Source organism: Pelodiscus sinensis, chromosome 3 (assembly GCF_049634645.1).
Source record: "Pelodiscus sinensis isolate JC-2024 chromosome 3, ASM4963464v1, whole genome shotgun sequence".
Classification (NCBI taxonomy): Eukaryota; Metazoa; Chordata; order Testudines; family Trionychidae; genus Pelodiscus; species Pelodiscus sinensis.
In genome coordinates, this window is record NC_134713.1 from 12,350,998 (window position 1) to 12,373,558 (window position 22,561).

A 22,561-nucleotide genomic window follows, 5' to 3' on the forward strand; every position below is an offset into this window, starting at 1 on the left:
TGCTGACACAGCTCGTCTTTGTAACAAGAAATACCGTTCAGCAAAAAAGATTCCCTTACACTAAAAAGTTCATGGGAAGGGCAGATATTCCATTCAGCCTCTTTTTTTGCTCCCCTTTTGAATTATTTGTTATTACAGAATCAACCAAATCCTCAGTCAGGATCAAGGGTCCCATTGTGCTAGGTGGTTTACAATTCATCTCTTGGTTTTCTGTTATAGTACAAACAAAAGAGATGGATGCTCTAAGCCTTCTATTGTGGTTTTGTTTTCTGTAGTATACACAGGAGTGCGGATGGTTACATATGAACATCTTCGTGACTCCGTGCTTGGCAGAGCTGAAGACAAGAGCTTTCTTCTTTGGTAATTCTGAATAAATCTGCTACTGCTTACTGTTGGAATTGTTCTTGTTATAGCAGTTCTGTTAGCCCTGGAATATTGTCTCTCGCAGTTTACCTACATAAAAAAGCTGCATTAGTTTAACTAAGATTTGAATTTAAAATGATTTAATTAATCCAGTGCAAATATCTGTGTGGACACTCTTACTTCAATTGAAAAGAAGCTTCCTTTGGTTTAAGTTGTCTGGGAACAGGTTTGAGCAAAACTGAAATAAGAGTGTCCACACAGTTTTCCATTCGTTTGACCAAATTGGTTTAAAAACCTGTGCAACCTTCCTATGTAGACAAGATCCTGGAGTGAAACTCATTCATATGCAAGTCGTATGCAACATGGTAAATTACTATTCAGTCTCTACTTTGAGGATTTAAGTGGTTGATAGTCCTTGCGTTGGCCGTTTGCAAGAGTGAATTTCACCCTAAATCACTAACTTGCAAAAGTCAGTAATTTGCGGTGAATATCCTTATCATTTAAGAGAGTTGGCAGTTTTTCAACAAGACGTTTATTAAGGACATAAGAGTAAACTATCCCACTGCATAGGAAAGAAAGGACATATGGCAAGAGATGACCCTCGCTTAACCAGGATCTTCAAGAATCTGAAACTCAAAAAAGAGTCCTACAAAAAGGGGAAACTAGGTCAAATTACTGAGGATGAATATAAACAAACAGCACAACCATGTAGAGACAAAATCAGAAAGGCCAAGGCAAAAAATGAGATTAAATTAGCTGGAGACATAACAAGAAAACATTCTACAAATACATTAGAAGCAAGTAGAAGATGGACAAGCTTGTATTCCTTCCCTCGGTTGTTAATATTCATTGTGGTGAGCATCTTAGGCTATGTCTACACTAAATGGAGATTACCACTGCTGTGATTGTTCTTCTGGAGTTCAATTTAGTGAGTGTCATTAAGACTCACTAAATTGAACTCAAAGGTGGCTGCCAATATTCCTGCTTGTGCGAGGAGTAAAGGAAGCTAATGGGAGCATTTGCTTCCATTGGCCTCCCACTATGGGGACAGTGGGGAAACATGAAACAAGGTGCCTCAAATCCAGCTATGTAATTAACATCGCTGGAATTGCGTATCTTGCTTCAATGTCTCCTTTTAGTGTGTAGACCTGGCCTTACCATCATTAACCTTTTTAGTGAAGACTGAAGCAAAATAGGTGTTAAACACCTCAGTTGTCTTGATGTCATTTTTAGCTCTCCTTCCCCATTAACTTTGACTTTCTGTTGTTCCTAGAATTTTTAAATAAGCTCTATTTATTGCCTTTTATGTCCCTTGCCAGATATAATACATTTTATGCCTTAGCCTTTTTGATTTTGTCCCTACGTGTATGTGCTGGTCTATTGTACCCTTCCTTACCAATTTGACCATCTTTCCATTTTTTTACTATTCTGTTTTGATTTTCAGGTCATTAAAGAACACCTGATGGAGCTTCTTTTTTTAACCCTCTGTTGAGGTCATATTTTGTAGTGAGAATCATTTAGATTTAGTAATAACTTTTTGTTATACTAGTAATATATGGAGCAAGAGTAAAGACTTATTTGTAAATTATATGTTCTTTTTTATCTTGTCATTGTGCCTTTAAATCATAAGTGTGGAAAAATTCTAAACATAAGAGGTTATCAGAAGATTTTATTTTCTCTTCACCACAGAAACCAACTTCTGTTTGTAAGTGGAAGTATGGGAATAAAAATATTTTTATTGAGACATAGAAAAGGGTACCAAACGTTAAAAATCACCACATTCCCGGTCCCTCATCATTCATCACAATTGACATCAGTAACTGTGATACATTTAGGGGCATCTCAGTGGAACTAGGTTCAGTGATGCACAAGTTGATTGACTGTTCAAACAGCCAAAGAAACAAGATTCCTTTTGAAGTGCTAATATGTTGAATGTCCCTCCTTCTCAGCCTGGCTAGTTGCATGACCTGCCTGTGCTCAGACTTCTGGGGGCTACCTCTAAAAATCTCAGAGCTTACGGATGGGCTGCAGGTGGTGTAATCATGAAAGTAACAACTTGGAATGCATTGGGAATAGCAAGAGTTGTGAAGAAGACCATTCTTGAGCCCCAGTGCTCTACGAATTCACTTAAAAAAACTCTAGGAAAATCCTATACTGACTTTAAGTATTTGATACCAGCTTCTTCCCAAATAAAAAGAAATCACAAAAGGAAAATGCAGTTAAAGGCACATATAGTTCCTGAGTGCAATTAGCATATTTTGGTGATGTATATTAAATATTTTATTTCCAAGTCACTTTTAACACTGTATTATAGACTGTACTATCCATATGAAGTTACTACAATTATTAAGTTCTGGCTGTTGATGCGAGAAGTGGTTGCTTAAGATTTCATTTCAACTGGAAGATGCTACAAAGCTCATTAGCTCAGGCATTCATTTTCACTGGGGAAACAGGCATTGTGATTTCATAGTTGTTAACATCTTGAATGTAGTTTGGAGAAAAATGGGAGCTTAGGTCCCACTTTAATTTTTTCCAGGAAATCTGTAGTTGGAGGGATGGCAGCTGGTGCTATTGGTCAGTTTTTTGCCAGTCCAACTGATCTGGTGAAGGTGCAGATGCAAATGGAAGGAAAGCGGAAACTAGAAGGGAAACCATTACGGTGAGTTCTCAAGTAAGCTCATTTTAATTGTCATTTTTTTATGTTGTCAGTGGTCATTCTGTGGATGTTGACAATTGTCATGTAGTGTGGGACAGATTTTTGGGACTTTGTATCTGCGATAATATATTACCATTACTACACAAAACCCTGTGGTTTAGGTAAGGACTTTTGTTTGCTTGTTTTTTACACAGGAGAACACTGTTACATGGATTTTAAATGATTAATGGACATGAATAGTGTAGCCCCTAAGCTGGTGTATTTTAGCATAGCTTCATGAATGGAACTGTGCCTATTTATACCAGCTAAGGCTGGAGACTGAATTTCCATCAAAATAATTCCTTGAAGTTATGATTATGGCAAATTGGTGGGGCAGTGTGGGGAAGCTTGCCTAATCGCTGCCCTTAATGTAAAGGATCTCTTTTGTGAGTAAATAGAGGACTTCAGCTTCCACGGATGCCATATCACTAACCTTTAGTAGCATTAAACACTCCTATTATTTTTTTAATTGTGTACTACAGAAAGCACAAGAAGTCCTCCGGCTATGTGTACAACAGGGGCTCATCTACACTGGCCCCTTTTCCGAAAGGGGCATGCTAATTTCACAGGTCGTAATAGGGAAATCCGCGGGGGATTTAAATATCCCCCGTGGCATTTAAATAAAAATGTCCGCCGCTTTTTTCCGGCTTTTAGAAAAGCCGGAAAAGAACGTCTACACTGGCCCCGATCCTCCGGAAAAAAGCCCTTTTCCGGAGGATCTCTTATTCCTACTTTGAAGTAGCTTTGAAGTAGGAATAAGAGATCCTCCAGAAAAGGGCTTTTTTCCGGAGGATCTGGGCCAGTGTAGACGTTCTTTTCCGGCTTTTCTAAAAGCCGGAAAAAAGCGGCGGACATTTTTATTTAAATGCCGCGGGGGATATTTAAATCCCCCGCGGATTTCCCTATTACGACCTGTGAAATTAGCATGCCCCTTTCAGAAAAGGGGCCAGTGTAGACGTAGCCCCAGAAGTTTGACTGTCACTGAGTTCTTTACTCATTAGCTGTATAACTGAGTGTTTGTGAAGACATGTGTCATCTGTCATGCTAAATAATGTCAAATGTTATGTATTTCAGATTTCGTGGAGTGCACCATGCATTTGTGAAGATCCTGTCTGAAGGGGGAATTCGGGGCCTTTGGGCAGGTTGGGTGCCAAATGTCCAAAGAGCTGCTCTGGTAAACATGGGAGGTAAATCTAATAACGTAAGGCTGAGCTCCTTAAGTGATTATCTCTTTGTCTTTCCAGAACGGTTGGATTATCTTTGCCACCCTTCCTGAGGCTTTTTTTTCCCTGCAGGATGATGAGGTCCTTTGAGTTCAGGAATGTTGCCTAAGGAACTCCCTTCACAATCATGTCCCAATGCTCAGAGTGGCTTCTAATTTCTAGGCCATTTGACCCAAGGTTATTTTAAGTATCGTTGCTGGTGTCTGTGAATCCTGTTTTAAGACTGAGGGGCCAGTTTCAGAAGTTATACATAACTAAGGGGTAGTAAGGGAGTCTAAGACTAGTGTTAGATAGAAGTGAGCCTGAAGTGAGAATTAGAGAAAGGATAACAACTAACAAGAAGATATAAAAGTTAAAGTATTAATTTTGTCACAGGTGAGACCGGTCTGTTACTTACCTCTGAATAAGGTTTTTGGGGGAGGAGCATGTGGTAATTATTAGGAAGAAGGAGGCTAGCAGGACACTGGAAAAGCAGCAGGGTAGGCCTTGTAAGGGGACCTAGAATCCCTGATTTGGGGAAGAAAAGTGATTGGGGCTTAGGGAAGAAGCCGGCTGCTCGTGAAGGCCTTTGGAGGAGCCACTTTGTAAAGGAAGTCTGGATGTACAGTTATTGAGGACTGGGTTTAAGACAGTTTTAAGGAAGAACAGCCCAGGAACGGCTGGACTGGAAGAACTTTGGGGAAGAGGAGCCTGTTGTTGTATCTGGAGGTTGGGTGTCTGAAGGTGGGGAATCCTCCTGTGACTGAGGGAGTAAGAAGGAAAAATTGTGCCAATAAAGAATTCTGAGTTGAAGACTGGTATAATTCTTGTATAAAACCATTGCCTATGGTTTAAATGAGATAGGCACAAACTGTGTTGCTGAGCGTGGCCTTTGGAGGATACTCGTGCCTGGGTGTTCTCTCTCTCTTTCAATCACATACATACACAATCTTTAATTTAGTCTTTCCATCCCTCAGAACAAACACAGTAGCAATTCAGACTCCCTTACATTTACTTACAGCTGCTTACTTCTACCACCCTACATATTTGGTCTGAAAAACACTATAAAGTACTAACTATGAGCAGTCCTGTGGCACCTTAAAGACTCACACATTTATTTAGATATAAGCTTTCATGGGTCAAAACCACTCCATATATCTGACAAAGTGGTTTTGACCCAGGCAAGCTTATGTCCAAATAAATGTGTTAGTCTTTAAGGTGCCACAGAACTCCTCGTCATTTTTACAGATACAGATTAACATGGCTACACCTCTGAGACTTATAAAGTACTAAGGAAGTCAGCATGGCTCTGTAGATAGAGCATCAAATCTAAGATCAGGACACCTGCCTTTTACTCCCAGACCTACCATTAATTTTCTAGGACACTACTGGCCTTCATTTAAATCCTTAGGCACTTTAACTTACACTTACTTCCAATCCCTCATCAAGTTATTCCAATGTAGACTCCAGTGAGCCCTCTATTGTCATTTTTGCCATCTGCAAAATGGGGATAATGGTATTTACCCAGGAAAAGTGTTATAGAAGTGAAAAAAATTATCCTTGTTAGGACTATGTTAATGTTCCCAAATTTGTTTGACAACATTTTAGCCAAACTTCCCCTTGGAAATTTGTTTTCCATGTTGCTGTTTTCATGTTGAACAGGAGGTGAGTGGTTTGTGGGGAGGAGAGAGTTCAATTATTCTGTATATTAGGGATGTGAAAAGTTTACCAGTAACTAGTGGGAGGCTGGAGCAGCTCCCTACCTGCTGCGGACAGGGGGCTGTTTCTGCCCTGCAGGGGGCTGACTGCTGACAGGGATTGCTCCTATGTCAGAAGAAGCCTCTGTCTGCAAGGAGCCTGGCCTTCTATTATCGGTGCTCCTCTGGCAGGGGGCTGGGAGCAGGAGCTGGCAGTAGTCCCAGCCCCTGTGCTAGGAGCTGGGAACGGGAGACCCGTGGGCTGGGGGGCTGCTGCAGCCATGTTGAAGTGTTCACCTGCCTGGATCCTGCTTAATCAGCTAACCAGTTAAACATTAGGTTAACCTAACATTTAACTGTTTAACCAGGATTTTACATCCTTACTTTATACATACTCTACTAATATGTTTTGTGGTAGAGGTGGGGGAAAGCAGAGGGACTCTAGATGTAACTGATGGGAGTAGAAGAGATGAAAAGGGCATATGCCTGCCTGGTGCAATGGTTGTAGTATCACCAGGGATTTATTTAACTCAGGTCTCCTAACTCCATCACAAGCAGCCTGAATACCATGTCACTTCTCATCATGCTTATTTCCCCTAATTACTCTCTTTACAGATCTGACTACTTATGACTCAGTGAAACATTTTTTACTTCTGAACACACCACTTCAGGACAACAGTGTGACTCACAGCATTGCAAGGTGCCTCATTATTTTATTATCCTCTCTACCCCACATATCTAATGAGATGACTCTTAGCCACAAGCTAATCATTCAATGATGTTCTGTTTTTCAGGACTATCACATTGCTGCTTCCCTTTGTCTGCTAATTGTTTCTTGGAGGTAGCCAGAAAAGGGCATGCAATGTCAGCCTAACTGTCAGTAATTTGCTGTGTAGTCCTGGGCAAGTCACTTCACTTTTTATTGCTTCAGTTACCCATCCTGTAGCTGGGAATAGTGCTACTACTTACCCAATGTTACAAAGCATTTTGAGACTGTGTATGCAAAGTGCTAGGTGGTGTTGTTAAATTATATACAGTGTATTTGGAATTCTCTGACTATTAATTCTTCCTTGAGGTAGAGAAGGAGCAGACCGAGGATAGACATAAGCTGATTGGTAATCAAAAAGCAGGAACTTAGAAAGAATAGGAGACCCGCTTAATGTTGATAGGTGCCTCCATGGTTAAGAACGTGATCTGAGGCAGAAGTGGGCCAGATGCAGAGAACAGGGTGTTCTTTGAGTGCTGTCCCTGCGGGATACTCCACTTTAGGTGTTGATGTGCCTTTGTGCACGTAGCTGTTTAGCCCACACATGTGCACCCCCCCCCCATCTGGCATTGCCTCAGGCGTTTAACTGATGCTGTGTGGCTATCCCCTTATGCCCCCACTTCCTTCTCTACCACCACTGGCTAGAATCGGCGCTTTCAGCAGCACCTCGCAGTTACTAATTCCATCTTCTGTCCTTTTCTTTACCTGTAATCAGTAGTCCTCACTGAAATACAGGCAGTCCCCGAGTTACGCGGATCCGACATGTCGGATCCGCAGTTACGAACGGGGCCGTCTCCCTGGTCTCCAGCAGACCAGGGAGAGGAAGCAAAGCGGCGGAGCACGCGGGCAGCGGACAGCCTAGACGCGTCTGGGCTGTTCGCTGCCCGCGTGCTCTGCAGCTTTGCTCTGCTTTGCTCCCCGTCTCTCTGGTATGCAGACCAGGGGGATGGGGAGCAAAGCAGCGGAACATGCGGGCAGCGGACAACCCAGACGCGTCTGGGCTGTCCGCTGCCTGCGTGCTCCGTGGCTTTGCTCTGCTTTGCTCCCCGTCTCCCTGGTATGCAGACCAGCGGGATGGGGAGCAAAGCAGCGGAACATGCGGGCAGCGGACAACCCAGACGCGTCTGGGCTGTCCGCTGCCTGCGTGCTCCGTGGCTTTGCTCTGCTTTGCTCCCCGTCTCCCTGGTCTGCAGGCCAGGGAGAAGGGGAGCAAAGCAGAGCAAAGCCACGGAGCACGCGGGCAGCGGACAGCCCAGACGCGTCTGGGCTGTCCACTCCCCCCTTCTCCACAGCTTTGTTCCCCGTCCCCCTGGTCTGCAGACCAGGGAGAGGGGTAGCAAAGCAGAGCAAAGCCGCGGAGCCCGAGGGCAGCAGGACAGCCACGGCGCGTCTGGGCTGTCCCGCTGCCCCCGTGCTCCGCGGCTTTGCTCCGGACGCCTGTGGTACAGCAGCTGGGGCGGTGCCGATTGGTCCCGTAGCGCCGCTCTGGGCGCTACTGGACCAACCCGGCAGCACCCCAGCTGCTCTGCCCCAGGCGTCCCCAAGTCAGCCGCTGCTGAAACTGACCAGTGGCTGACTACAGGAAGCCCCTGCCCCGGGCTTCCTGGAATCAGCCGCTGATCAGTTTCAGCAGCAGCTGACTTGGGGATGCCTGGGGTTCTTAAGTTGAATCTGTATGTAAGTCGGAACTGGCGTCCAGATTCAGCCGCTGCTGAAACTGATCAGTTTCAGCAGCGGGTGAATCTGGACGCCAGTTCCGACTTACATACAGATTCAACTTAAGAACAAACCTACAGTCCTTATCTTGTACGTAACCCGGGGACTGCCTGTACTGCCTCTCCTTTTTCTCTTTCCCCATCTCAATTTTTTCCCTTCATAGTACCCTAAGTTTCATTTACTTAGTGACTGCAGCAGCTCTACAACCATATCTCTCTTCTTACAACTGACAGACTAGGCTCCTTCTGCAGCATGCCTGCCCCCTCAACTTTAAATGCTGCCTTTTTTGCTGGCTGTCAATACCCCTCTCAGACAGCCACTCACAGTGTGCTTGGGGTCTTGGTGAGGACACATGCAACAAAAATGTCTGCACTGCCACCACCACAAATCACACACAAGAAAGGCAAGAAATATACAGCTGAATCGTTTCCTTGTGGAGAAATCTCTTCACCCAGCATCTGAGCCAGAGGTATGAATTCACCTGGCCAGAAATTACCCACAGCCGCATCAAACAAAGGCCCTTCTTCCAGGGCAAAGCAGCCCAGCCAAACTACTAAGAAGGCGGCAAATAGACAGGAGACTGCATCCCTGTCCTTAGAGTTGTCTAAGGCCTTGTCCATACTATGGGAAGATCAATGCTCTTTCAGGGTTCAATTAGCGGATCTAGTTAGGGTCTCTAGTAGTAAGGGAAATCAACCCAAGCATTTCTCCTATTGACTTTTGACAGTGGGGCTGCCCCAGAATTTCATTTTAAGGTATGGCAACTCCAGCTATGCAATTCTCATAGCTGGATTGGCATATCTTATATCAAATTTTTACCGTAGTGTAGACCTGGCCTAAGAAAAGCTGCTCCAGTAGCACCCAGGTTCTCCTGGTACCAGCAGCACCAGCTATATTCATGTCCCTCACACCATGCACTAAGGGGAAATCCTACATCTCAACATCTACAACAGCCAGTAAGTCCTGGGTACTGAGCATTTCGGTGCTCATGCTGCCACCTGCCATTGGCACTATGAATTTCAGCCAGACACCTGTGAACACAGTGAGCTATATGGTCCAGTGCTCTCCTATCACACCCGTAGCGACCTCAACCATACGAAAACAACTCCTGCACCACAGAGACTAATCTCATCAATACATCAGTCCCCTTCCTCGGTGCTTTGATACAAAGGACTCTTTCTCAGCCCAGCTTTTCACAGTTGTCAACACACTGCTTCAGTGGGGAAGACAAGGAAGAAGAAGAAATGATTGGCTTGCCTCAACATTCCTGTAGTTAGTTCTGCCACACAGATACCACCAGCCACTGGCTTCTCTGCAAACTTTGCAAACCAACCCTGGTTTGGCCGGCCCTGGATGCCTTCTATGCCATTCCAACCACGGTGGCATTCCAATCATTCTGGCAACCTTGAGCACTATACCACAACAACAGGGGTGATCCTACACTCTGCCCTGCAACTGATGCATACCAACTACCCTGTGCTGCCATCACATACACCTCCTAGTTTCTCTAAACAGGGGGATGAAGAACCAGAGGAATTCTTGGACACACATGACACAGCCAACAATCTTTTTTTCCCCTTTTGGATGACTGCCTACTGAAAGCACCATCACTAGTCATAAAATCCAACCAACTTGCAATCCAGCTCTTTACCTTCTTAGGGCTTCAAATAAACTTTCCAAAGTCCACCCTAGCACCGGTCCACAACCTCAAATTCATTGGCAGACCTTCACTCCCTTAAAGCAACTGCTTCCCTTCTAATAAAACACTGAGGCTCTAGCTGACTTAGTCTCAACAGCATGGTAGAGCCTGCAGTTTTCTGCCAGGATGTACCTATAGCTTCTAGGCCACATGGCCACTGTGACCTGTGTTGTCCATCACACGAGGTTTCACATGCTGTCTTCACACCTAGCTATGGACACAGTATGTTTCTCATAGGGAAAGCATGCACAAACTCCCTACCATGCCCGGCACAGTCAAGGATTCCCTGTTAAGGGGGAACAATCTAGATAATATCTGCATTGGAGTGCACTTCACACAGAATCCACCTACCCTTGCCATTACTACAGACAGGTCCCTCCTAGCTGGGAGGCACACCTACAGACTCATTCTGTACAGATCTGCTGGTCTACCGTGGAGTCCCAACTTCAGATCAGTCTTCTGTAGCTTCATGCAGTTTGCAGTGACTCACACTTCCATCTGTTGATCCAAAACAAAATGATACAGATCTTCATGGACAACATCACCAGTATGTTCTACAAAAAAAGACAAGGGGGAGCACAATCACATTCCATGTGCATGGAAGCCATATGCCTCTGGCAATAATGCATCAAACACAATGTCCATGTGATAGCATCATACTTACCTGGCTGCCAAAATAACATGGCAGATGCAACCTCACAAAATTCCAAATCCCTCTGATTCTGCTCCAGGGTGACTTGAATCACCCAGAGAGTGATGGCTCTCATTAAGTGGAATGTTCCCTTCCTCTATGCCTTCCCCCACCTCCTGAGTATTCTGCAAGATAAAACAGGATGGGGCCATAGTGATCCTAATAGCCACCACATAGACATGACAAATGTGGTATCCATACTTTCTCCACAGGCCAGTCTGTTCACTGCACAAGCTCTTGCCTCTGCCTTGACTCCTATAGCATCCATCCAGATCCCCACAAACTTCAACACAAAGCATGGATACTGAATGGCAAAATGACATAATGGTACTGAGTATATTGTTAAATAGTCATTGGAAAACTATTCAGCACACATAAACACACATAAGTGGAAACACTTTGAATCATGATGCCAACATAAACTGACTGCACTTGTCGGCCTCTTTTTTCCCCTTATTCTAGATTCCCTGCTGGAACTCAAACTAACTGGAATTTCTATACCCTCAATCCATGTCCACCTGTCTTCCATTACGTTTTTTCATTAAAAAAACAATGGATTCTCTATCGCACATCCCATCACCACTCTCTTCTTAACGGGCTTCTCAAACTTCTATCCAGATGTGAGAGAACCTGCTCCACCATGGGACCTTAGTCAGTTCCTCCATGCCCTCATCGGACCCCCTTTTGAGCCCTTAGATACAGACTCCTTATTACACCTTTTCTAGTGGCCATTACATCATCCAGATGAGTGGGAGAGCTAGTGGCTCTCATAGCTGACCCATCCTGCACAGTCTTTTTTAAAGTGTGTCAAGACCACATCCTAATTTTTTAGCTAATGTGGTATCATCCTTTTACCTCAACTTAAGGTACGTAACTCCAGCTGTGTAAATAACGTTGCTGAAGTCAACATACCTTAAGCTGAGCTTAGCATCGTCTTCACAGTGGGAGGCTTATGGGAGCAAATGCATCCCTTGGCTTACCTTACTCTTCACGGCTGCTAGATCTTACTAGACCTGCTAAATTGAACCCAGAAGATTGATCTTTGGTGTGGTAAGAATAGATGTGGCTTGCATTTGGGGAGTTGTTAGATCTTCCACTGTTGTAAATAAGTTTATCGCCTTTAAAAACAATGAAGCAATGCTAATTTATTCCAGTTACCTTCCACTTTTCCTCTGAGTATAATCTTCTGTTTTATTTTATTGTATGCTTGGCTCTATTATGGTGTGACTCTACAGTTCTTATATATGCTATTTTTCCAGAGAGCATTTCCTGGTGTTTTAAATATTTGTAGTATAGTCCCCTTGGGAAGGTCCCATGTTCCACAAAACTTCAAGTTGTACTTCAAGAATATGTACCACTTCATGACAACACATGCTTCCTGCTACTGAGGGAGCACAGTCTAGAGGGGAGAATACGTGAGAACCTCGTGGGTCTCCTTCACTCAATGATCTCCCTGCCCAGCAGCTACCTGGAGCCACGACACTCTTCTTGCCCCATCAGAGTTACCAACTGGGGTTGGAGAGGCTCTGTCCTTCTCCTGCTATGCCTCCCCAGGTATGTTGGATCCTGTTCCAGGCAACTGGGCCCAGATGGAGAGCCGAGGGAGGAGGCAGGGGACCACTTCTCACACCAGCCGAATCTGTCTACTCCAGCTTCTAACTTTGTGCGGTGTGTCCAGTGCCTGAGAGAGAGTCTGGTTGGGCCAGCGGACTGCTGCTCTAGCCAGGCTCTCTCGCAGGCAGCAGCTGTGCTGCATAAAGCAACAACCTGGAACCACTGGCATGACAAGTTTGCTGGTCCTGCCTTTTCTGCTCTCCACTCGGCCTTGATGCCAGGAACTGAGCATGCTAGTGCAGCAGGCATAGCAGGAGAAGGGAGCTACTCTCCCACCCTATGCTGGGCAGGACAAGCAGAAATGGGGGAGGGGGCACTTGATCTTGCATGACCTCCATGCACTGTGTATGCGTCACATTGTACTAATGAAGCTAGGGCAGTTGGTTCTGAGTGGAGATATGGGAGCCAAAGCTGGGCCAGTTCTTCCCAGCTCTGTCCTAACTGGGAAACCCACATTAAGTTATAAGGTATTAATAATGATTTAGTGACAATAGCCCTGAAATGTCTTTATTTTTGAAACTGGGATTTAGGTGGTTGAATTAGAATGCTAACCCTTGATTTGTTTTTTCTTTAAATACCATCTTTTGTTACTAGTGTGTGTTCTGGTCTGGTAGCTGCAATCCTGGGAACTCCTGCTGATGTCATCAAAACACGGATAATGAACCAACCAAGAGATAAACAGGGAAGGTATAGATATTTCCAAGAGGGTGTTTCACAACTTCAGTAGTAACTTAGGACCTGGACTGAACTCCCAATGAAGTCAGTGGAAAGATTCATATTAATTTCTTTAATGCATCATGTCTTGGACATCTAGACTCTTAATCTTTCTGCTTATTGTTTTGGTGTTTGTTTTTGCATATAAAAACTATGCTTGTAGTAATGGTCCATAACTACTTTCAGAATTTTACATATAGTTTCCTTTTTGGTCTAACTTCGTAGACTCCAGTGGGTCTATGCCAGGGATATTGTTTCTAAATGTAACTTTTCATAGGAGCTACCCTGATGATTTTGGGGTGGTGAGCATGCTGAAACACTTTCATTTCATAGTCTATTTGTGTATTTGTAATACTAACTTTGTTTTGTTCTTTTTCCTTATTTGTAGGGGACTACTGTATAAGTCTTCTACAGACTGCTTGATTCAGGCTATACAAGGTGAAGGATTTATGTCTCTATACAAAGGCTTTTTACCAACCTGGATGCGAATGGTAAATTACTTTCTCTTTTAGTATAAACTCTTTACAGTTAGTTTGTAATGCAGTGTTGTACAACTACAACACTGATGTGTTAAGAGCCTTATCCTGACAGGTGTTGAATGTCTTCAGTTCCCACTGACTATGCTAGGAACTGAAGTTGGACTACTTTGTAGGAGGCACTGAGCACCCTGCGGGATTGGGTCTTAAAACAGAATGAGCACACTACACAGAATACATTACAGCAATACTGATTCTCAGATATGTATTTCATAGTCCTTTGTCATATTTATTAAATCATTAAACTTGGAAAATACTAATATGAGGTTTTAAAAATGAACTGAATTAGAGTACATTGTTAGTGCACTAGTCAATTAACTCTTGAGGCATGAACCCAAGCCTTGCCTCCAGTTACATGGGAAAGACAGTCTCTGTTTAAATACCTTCATGACAGGCATCATAAAAACTCTTTAGCTAGATTTGAGTTCTCAGTTGTCCACCTCACCAAACACCCACATTGGCTAACATGATCATCACTGTTTGCTCAGAAGAGATCCCGGGCCAAGACTGATGTGTACTGACAGAACTTTGTGTTTGGTTATCCTGAATTGCTAAGTTCTCAGATCACATAACCTAAGTGCTTCTCTATACAGGTAATCAGACAGGCATAGATATAGTGGGATAATAATTCTGCTATAGCTATGCCAGTACAGTATAACTGTGTATGGATACTCTATTCCAAATAAACATGACTTTGTTACTCTGCTTGTCCCAGTCTTTTTGTCCAACCACTGCAATTCTTGTCCTGCTCTCCCTGCCCAGTTAGATTCAGCCCTCCTTTAGGTGCTTGTCCAATGTCAGTCTTCTCCCCACTCACTTAGTCCCAGAATCTAAATCCCCTGGTTTCTCTGTCCAGCTGCCTGTCTCCTTTGCCAACTAGTCCCAGTCCCACTCCCACTGACATCAGTCTAACTCTTGTTCTCTGCAGTCAAGTCAAGCAGCTTCTTCCTTTAGGCTCCCTGAGCATCAGCAAAGAGAGCACTGAGGCCTGGTCTACACTACATGGGAGGGTCAAAGTAAGATATGCAACTCCAACTATGTAAATTATGTAGCTGGAGTTGATGCATCTTAAATTCCCGTCCACAGAGTGGGAGGTCGACGGAAGCAAATGCTCCTGTCGGCTTCTCTTACTCCTCGCAAAGAGTAAGAGTACCGGCACTGATGGGGGCTCCCTGTGAGTTCGATCTAGGGGGTCTGTACTACACCTGCTAAATCGAACCCGTGGCAGCGCTGATCGTCCATGAAGTGTAGACATGCCTTGAGAACACAGAACATAAAATATTTATGCTCTCAGTTCCTGTGCCTGGTATCACAGCAGCTAGAAGGAACAATTACAAGAAAATCCCTGCTCAGCTATTGCATCCATGAGTTGGACTATGCCCAGTAAAGTCAGAATTTCAGAGAATTTAGGAGCCAAACTCTAAGGCTATGTCTACACTGGCACGATCTTGAGCCAGAGCTATGCAAATGAGGCTAAGCATGGAGTATCACCGAGCCTCATTTGCATATCTAATGAACCGCCATTTTGTGGAAGAGGCTCTTGCACTAGAAGGAGCTGTCTACACTGCCCCTTCTTGCGCAAGAAAAACCCTCTTGCGCAATGCCGTTATTCCTGAAAATAATCAGTGTAACGGCATTGTGCAAGAGGGTTTTTCTTGCGCAAGAAGGGGCAGTGTAGACAGCTCCTTCCTGCGCAAAAGCCTCTTCAGCAAAAATGGCGGCTCGTTAGATATGCAAATGAGGCTTGGCGTAGCCAGGGAAGAGGCGTTCTTTTTAACAAAGAGGAAAAAGTACAGGTATCCTGGAGGCCACTCCATCCAAAGTGATCATAGCTTAAATGCAAGATAGTGTCCATTCAGTGTGGATGCTATCTTTTGAAAAAGCAGATTGCTTTTTCAATGCGCTTTTTCTGTGTAGATGCTCTCTTTTTGCAAGAAGTTTTTTCAGAAGATCTGTGCTGGAAAACCTTCTTCTGAAAAAAAGCCTGCAGTCTATACATAGCCTAAGTGTCCACTGAGCATGTTGCAAATTTTTTTTTCAAAGATTTATAATTTGGCCAAATTTGGGGGGTTTTTTTGGGGGGGGGAGCAAAAGCACATCTGTGATAGAGATAGCATTCTGTCAAATTTCAGTCCCTTTCCACAATATATGTTGGTATTACAGCTGTTCTTCTAAATAGCTGTAAGAATTGCTAGAAGATGGGCAAAATGATGTATTTTCCCCTAATTTCATTTTTGAATATAGCTGAATGCTTTTTGCTGTAATTTCTGAAAGAAGTTCAGCCTTCAGCAGATGCCTGACATGGAAAATTTCAGTCCAAAAGCTTACATTTTAGCAAAATAAATTGGAAAGGGTGTCTTATGGGAAGGATTGGGCAATGTTAACTATAGGCAATGCTATCACCTTGACATGTAATACATAATACTGCACCCTCCATAAATGTAAAATCTAGCTAAGAAAAACATAAATAGTTTAATATAGTTATATGTATCTCTGTTAAACTGGCTAATAAACACTTATTAAAATATTACCTCTGTTCTAAGTTTGTAATCATTTGTGTGGTTTCTTTTGCAGGCTCCTTGGTCATTGGTGTTCTGGCTTACCTATGAACAAATCAGAAGGATCTGTGGAGTTCGTTCTTTTTAAGGTCTTGAAAGCATCTACTAATCACATAAAAAATAAAACAGAATTGGAAATCCAGTAGGTCATCAATAAAACAACCAATCCCTATGGAAACTGGCTATTTTGGGAGATTGGCAGTAGTCTCTCATCTTTAAGTCATCACTTCAAATTTAGGTGGATGGGCAGTGATTCAATGTTACCTTCTGATTGCCACTTGACAGACTCTTGAGAGTTAGCAAAAGTGGTCACTTTGAAGGGCAACCACCTCTTAAAATGTTTGCACACAGGAGAGCATTGGCTGTTGGCTGGATGCCCAGGTTGGCCACTCTCACCAGCAGTGCTGCCACCAACAACAACACAAAAGTACAGATGGTGTGGTATGGTATGCTAGTCAACTACTGATAAGTGAAAATCAGTTTCTCCTACAGGTTTGTTTTAATGGATAGGAATAAGAAAATGTGGTCACTGGTTGCAGGTGACTATCTGGTCACTCTTTATAGTTTCTTCACAGATAAATTACAGGGGGAAAACTTTCCATGGCCTCTGCAAGTAGTCACTCATGAAAGATGGTCTCTCTTTATATAGTAGAACCTGCTTTAGCAACTACCTCTTGTGTTGGTAGTCTCCACGAAAGGGTCTATTACAAAAAGCATTACTCCAACTGGCAAAGTGTCAGCCATGCCGGAAGAGGCAGCAGAGGCAAAACAATACACTAAGGGTACGTCTAGACTACAGGCTTTTGTCGACAGATACTGTCGACAAAGCTTCTGTCGACAAAGAGCGTCTAGACTACATTCAGTTCTGTCGACAAAGCAAGCTGCTTTGTCGACAAAACCCTGTAGTCTAGACACAATCCTAGATGCAATAACACCTTCTGTTGACAGAACTGTCAACAGAAGGCATTATGCCTCGTAAAATGAGGTTTACCAGCGTCGACAAAACTGCTGAGTTCTGTTGATGTTATGTCGACAGAACTCAGCGGTAGTGTAGACGCAGGTTTAGTTTTCTTGACAAAAGTCCACTTTTGTCGACAAAACCCTGTAGTCTAGACACACCCTAAGTAAATACATTTTTGATCCTAGAGAGGGCTCCTATAGCTAAGGATGAGACTCTAGGTCAGGGCTACTCAACACACAGCCCGCATGCAGCCTGCAACCTGTTTGTTTGCAGCCCGCGGTGCAGTTTGGGTTTACGTGGGCTTAACATGCGGCCCATTGGTGGGATCCTTTGAACATGGCCTCCACTGGGAATACACTCCACAACAACGAGGTGTCCCCCAGGCGGGGTGAACACTGAAAGATGCAAGTGGATGGGCTGGCTGGAACAGACGGGTACAGGGTGTCAGCATTTCTAGCCCCCAGGGAGGAGGTGTCAGGAGTGCCAGGGCATTGTGTGAAAGAAGCTATTTGCATATATATACAACCACACTTAAGTTGCAGCCCTCGGCATGTTCTGTGAGTATCATTGTGGCCTCTTGGGGCTTCCAAAGTTGAATAGTCTTGCTCTAGGTACTTCTGTAGAGCTCTAGGTACTTCTATATAACACGTATCTTTTAAATCATGTATTATATAAGTTCTGTGGATTAATAAAAGACCTGAGTGTAAATTTTGGAGCTTTTTATTAGAATTATACACACGTGTACACACTAAATAAAAGTACATCTCATATAGGTCTGTCCTTTCTTAGCAAATCAAGCATTAGGTGCTGTAATAGATTAATACAGTAGACTTAGCTGTGCAGACTTGACCTCAAATGTGTTTGATATAACGCGAAAGAAGTTGATAGGCTCAACTTATTTCTCAATGGATGTATACCCACTTTATTCTACCACTCCCTGTTTGGAGACACTCCTGTATAAAGGGAAGCTCAATGATTTTAGACTGCTTAAGTCCCACATAAGGTCTTTTGGACAGCTTTGTCTTTTGAGAATCCCCATGGTAAGTAAGCAAGTCAGGACTAATTTGTACCTCCAGAGCTTCATGTAAAAACATGTATAGTACCTGCCAAAAATATTTCCAATATACAAATTGTTAAATAATATGAACAATTTGAATATCTTAATCAGGATGGATGGTAAATGAAAAACATCCTGTAATGGGAGGATCTGAACAACATCCTGTCTAACCATACCCTTTACCAAATGCTGCCTGGACTGCAGAGGAGGTGGGAGGATACAACCACCTGATACTGTCCTGTGACCATCAGCATTTGGAGAGTGTGCTGGAACACAAAGTGCAAGCCTGCTTTCTAAAACTGTAGGACCCCATCTTCATGTCTCAGTGACTTTGATGTCAAATGTTTTCTGTTCATAAGTAGAATTTTGTTCTATCTGCTGTGAAGACTCAACCGGGGTCTCTTATTTCTCACACATCATCACAATCAGTAATAAATTCTGCCCACACCTTCTGTGGCCCTGCAATTCTTGCCACCCAAATACACATAACTGTGGATACAGGTAGGTAGCTTTCTCTTCAGATGCTATTTTTACAGTTACTTTTCAGTGTCTCACAGCATTTATTTAAGGAAGAAACATAGGGTACATCTAGACTACATACGAATGTCACCAGAGGCATGTAGATTAGGCTACCCGACATAGGAAAATGAAGCTATACCTGGGAGGTTGAAAAGTGCCTTTGATGTCGACCCCCCACGCGTCCAGACTACCATGCTGTGCCGACAAACAGCTGATCGGCACAGCGCAGCAGCCATTTAAATTTAAATGAAGCGGCGATTATTTAAATCGCCGCTTCATTTTCCTATGTCGGGTAGCCTAATCTACATGCCTCTGGCGACAGAGGTATGTAGTCTAGACGTACCCATAGTGTTTAATAAAGTCACAGAATTCATTATTTTGAGTGACCTCTGAGTCTGCAGCCCACAGCCAGCAGCAGGTGTAAGGTCTGCCTGCAGCAGCTGGGATCTGCAGGGACTCTGTCAGAGCTCCTGGCCACCATAGGTGATGGTTCCCTGGAACTCGAGGCTGCCACAAGCAGTGGGAAGACCCTGGAACTCCAAGCCCTCACACGTGGTAGAAGCTCCTGGATCTCTGAACAGGTCCCCATTGCAACCTAGGCACTATGGCGACACCACTGCTCAGCTTCCTACAATTCACAAACAGGTCATGGGCTTCCATTATTTTTGCTTTTTGCCCATGATCTGTCTATGGCTGTGTCTACATTGGCAAGATTTTGCACAAAAGCAGACACTTTTGTGCAAAATTTTGCCACCTGTCTACACTGGCTGCGAGTACTTGTGCAAGCACACTGACGCTCTAACGCAGTGGTCTCTGACCTTTTTACACCCAAGATCACTTTTTAAATCCCCGAACAGGTGAAGATCTACTGCCCTGCCCCTTTCCTGAAGCCCTGCCCTCTCTGTTCTCCTCCTGTCCATCATTTGCTGTCCCCAGTCCTTACTTATACACTCTGATAAACAGTTTATTTTTAAATTATGCGATGTATAAAATTAAAATCATGTGTTTATAGTTATGAAATAAATGGTCTGTTTTTTATTCATGCTATTTAAATCTAAAATGAAGCATTTATAATTATACATTTTGTGGGGACAGAGTTCTGCAGCTGGGGGGCAGGGGAGAGGGAACAGAGTGCTGGGAGGGAAGAGGACAGGGTTCTGCAGCAGGGGACAGAGTGCCAGTGGGGACAGGTTTCTGCAGCTGGGGACAGGGTGCCAGTGGGGACAGGAATAGGGACAGAGTTCTGTAGCTGGGAACAGGGAAGTGGGAACAGAATTCTGTGGCTGGTGACAGGAGAGTGGGAACAGAATTCTGTGGCTGGGGATGGGAGTGGGGACAGAGTTCTGTAGCTGGGGACGGGAGTGGGGACAGCGTTCAGGGAGTGGGGAGGGGAGGGGAGTGGGGACAGAGTTCTGTAGCTGGGGACGGGAGTGGGGACAGCGTTCAGGGAGTGGGGAGGGGTGGGGAGTGGGGACAGAGTTCTGTAGCTGGGGACGGGAGTGGGGACAGCGTTCAGGGAGTGGGGAGGGGAGGGGAGTGGGACAGAGTTCTGTAGCTGGGGACGGGAGTGGGGACAGCGTTCAGGGAGTGGGGAGGAGAGTGGGGACAGAGTTCTGTAGCTGGGAACAGGAGAGTGGGGACAGAATTCTGTGGCTGGGTACAGAGGAGTGGGCACAGAGTTAGGGGAGTGGGGACAGAGTTCTGTGGCTGGGGACAGGGGAGTGAGGGCTGGGGAGTGGGGTGCCAGTGGAGGCAGAGAGTCCCCTGTATCTGCCTCCTCCCAGGATTCTCCCACCCCCAGAGGGAAACCAGCATGTGCCTGTCCCGGGGCCGACCCACCCGTGGTGCAGGGAAGCTCCGGACGCGCCTGCCCCGGGGGCCGACTCACCCCGGTGCAGGGAAGCCCCACGTGCGCACGCCTGCCCCAGAGCCAACCCCCCAATGCAGGAAAACTCTGCGTGCGCCTGCCCTGGGGCCGACCCCCCCAACGCAGGAAAGCCCTGCGCGCACCCCCCCCCCCCCGGTGAAGGGAAGCCCCGCGCACGCCTGCCCCGGGGCTGACTCACCCCTCCTGTGCGGTGCAGGGAGCTAATGCTCCCTCCCGCAGTACACCTGGCAGAGCAGCTAGTGCTATTTCCGGAATCGCTGGAAGTGGTGTTAAGCTGCGGGACTTCTGTCCATCCCCGGGAAGCCTACGCTACCTCCATTTTCACTGGAGGTAGGTAGTGGGGCTTCTCGGGGGTGGGAGGGAAATGGGGGCGGGGCGGACAGGACACTTCGCGATCGACTGGTTGAGGCCTCGCGATTGACCAGTCGATCGTGATCGACCTGTTGGTGACCATGGCTCTAATGTATAAAATCAGTGCTTCTTGCGCAAATACTCTGACGCTCCGACTCAGGGATAAGCCCTCTTGCACAACTGTTCTTACGCAAGAGGCCAGTGTAGACAGGCAATGTTAATTTCTTGCGCAAGAAAGCCCGATGGCTACATCTCTTGCGCAAAAGCACATGCCAGTGTAGATGCTCTCTTGCGCAAATACTTTTAATGCAAAAACTCTTGCGTTAAAAGTATTTGCACAAAATCATGCCAGTGTAGATGTAGCCTATGACTTTTACTAAAATGTGAAAAAAAGACCTCAGCCTTGTTTATACACATTGCTTGGTCAACACTTCCAATTATGCAGTGTATCAAATTTCTTGAAAACGTGTTTAAACATGCTGGCCTCATTTCTCAGCTGCACTCCCTCTCTGAGCCACAGGAATGCAGACAGGCCATTTTATCTGGGAATTCCCCACCCTAAGGAGGGCTTCCTGGAAATCATGGGAGTGGTGTAATACCTTTATACTGACTTACCTCTGCTGCAAGGATGTATCAGGGCAGCTATGGGGTAGTTTGCTCTGTTCATTGGCTATGTGGGGCTGGTACAGTGGCCCACAGACAGATATGGGAAGCTATATTAGCTGTCTCCATCACGCTAATTTGAAAAACTACTTTTGACACCTCATGGTTAATATTAGCCTATTGTCCTGTGTTTTTTGGGGAGCTGTGCTAGCACCAGGACCCAGCCCTGGCCTCATGTGCCTTGCAGAGATGTTACATGCTAACTGCATGGTCCCCCTAGTAGCGGTGTAACACAGATTGCACCCACCCCGAAACTTGCTGTTACCTGTGCACTGCCCTCACAACCACTGGATGTGGTGCACACACACACAGCCCTGAGCCCAAACTGCCACTCACAGAGACAAGTCCCAGCATGAAGTGCTGCCCCCGAGCGTCAGTGTATGTAGGGACAGGCCCCCGCAGGCGACACTGCACCTTGAGCTCAAGTGGCCTGTACACCCATCCCAGAGTGTAACTTCACCCTGAGGGCTGCCTGCAGAGACCGCTCCCAGCAGGCAACGCTTCAGCCGGGGCCAAGAGGCCAGCGGCCTTGGACACCTCTCGCCCTACAGAGCGTCACCCTGCAGTTGTCCAGGCAACGGAGACCGCTCCCAGCATGCCGTGCTTCGCCCTACCCTGCCAATCAAGGCTCCAGGTGGGGAGGGAGGCCGAGCTGAGAGCACACAACTCGCAGGAGCGGGCCGCCCCACCAGCGGGCTGAGGGGTATCTTCCTTTCCCGCTGATGGGGCCACACCACATAGACCCCCCCCTTCTCCCCGCACACCTGGGCGAAATGGACTGACCCAACGCCACCTCCCTCCTCTCACCGAGTTGGCTTCGACGAATGCTCTTTTTTTAGGGAGGCCTACGGACGCCGCCGTGGCGGCGGGA

The 22,561-nt window shown here is 45.4% G+C and overlaps 1 protein-coding gene and 1 long non-coding RNA gene across 3 annotated transcripts in view; one reads left to right on the forward strand and one right to left on the reverse strand.

Moving 5' to 3' along the window:
- The window catches only part of SLC25A27 (solute carrier family 25 member 27), a 28,526-nt gene extending 10,606 nt beyond the window's left edge, over nt 1-17,920 (forward strand). Inside the window, exons 3-9 of the mRNA XM_006120678.4 lie at nt 276-360; nt 2,900-3,022; nt 4,133-4,245; nt 6,573-6,657; nt 13,038-13,130; nt 13,546-13,648; nt 16,268-17,920. Of these exons, the coding sequence (XP_006120740.1) occupies nt 276-360; nt 2,900-3,022; nt 4,133-4,245; nt 6,573-6,657; nt 13,038-13,130; nt 13,546-13,648; nt 16,268-16,339 (674 nt within the window). The 3' untranslated portion in view covers nt 16,340-17,920. The remainder of the gene's footprint in view (nt 1-275; nt 361-2,899; nt 3,023-4,132; nt 4,246-6,572; nt 6,658-13,037; nt 13,131-13,545; nt 13,649-16,267) is intronic.
- Nucleotides 336-22,446, reverse strand: LOC142827751 (uncharacterized). 2 transcript variants are annotated; one of them, XR_012902472.1, is made up of 5 exons: nt 22,027-22,446; nt 16,225-16,296; nt 10,803-10,954; nt 10,490-10,692; nt 336-453 (listed from the first exon to the last, which is right to left on the reverse strand). It is a non-coding gene; the product is annotated as an uncharacterized LOC142827751 (long non-coding RNA). The 2 variants fall into 2 exon arrangements; XR_012902473.1 differs by having other exon boundaries at nt 21,956-22,446.
- Nucleotides 22,447-22,561: the final 115 nt, after the last annotated feature.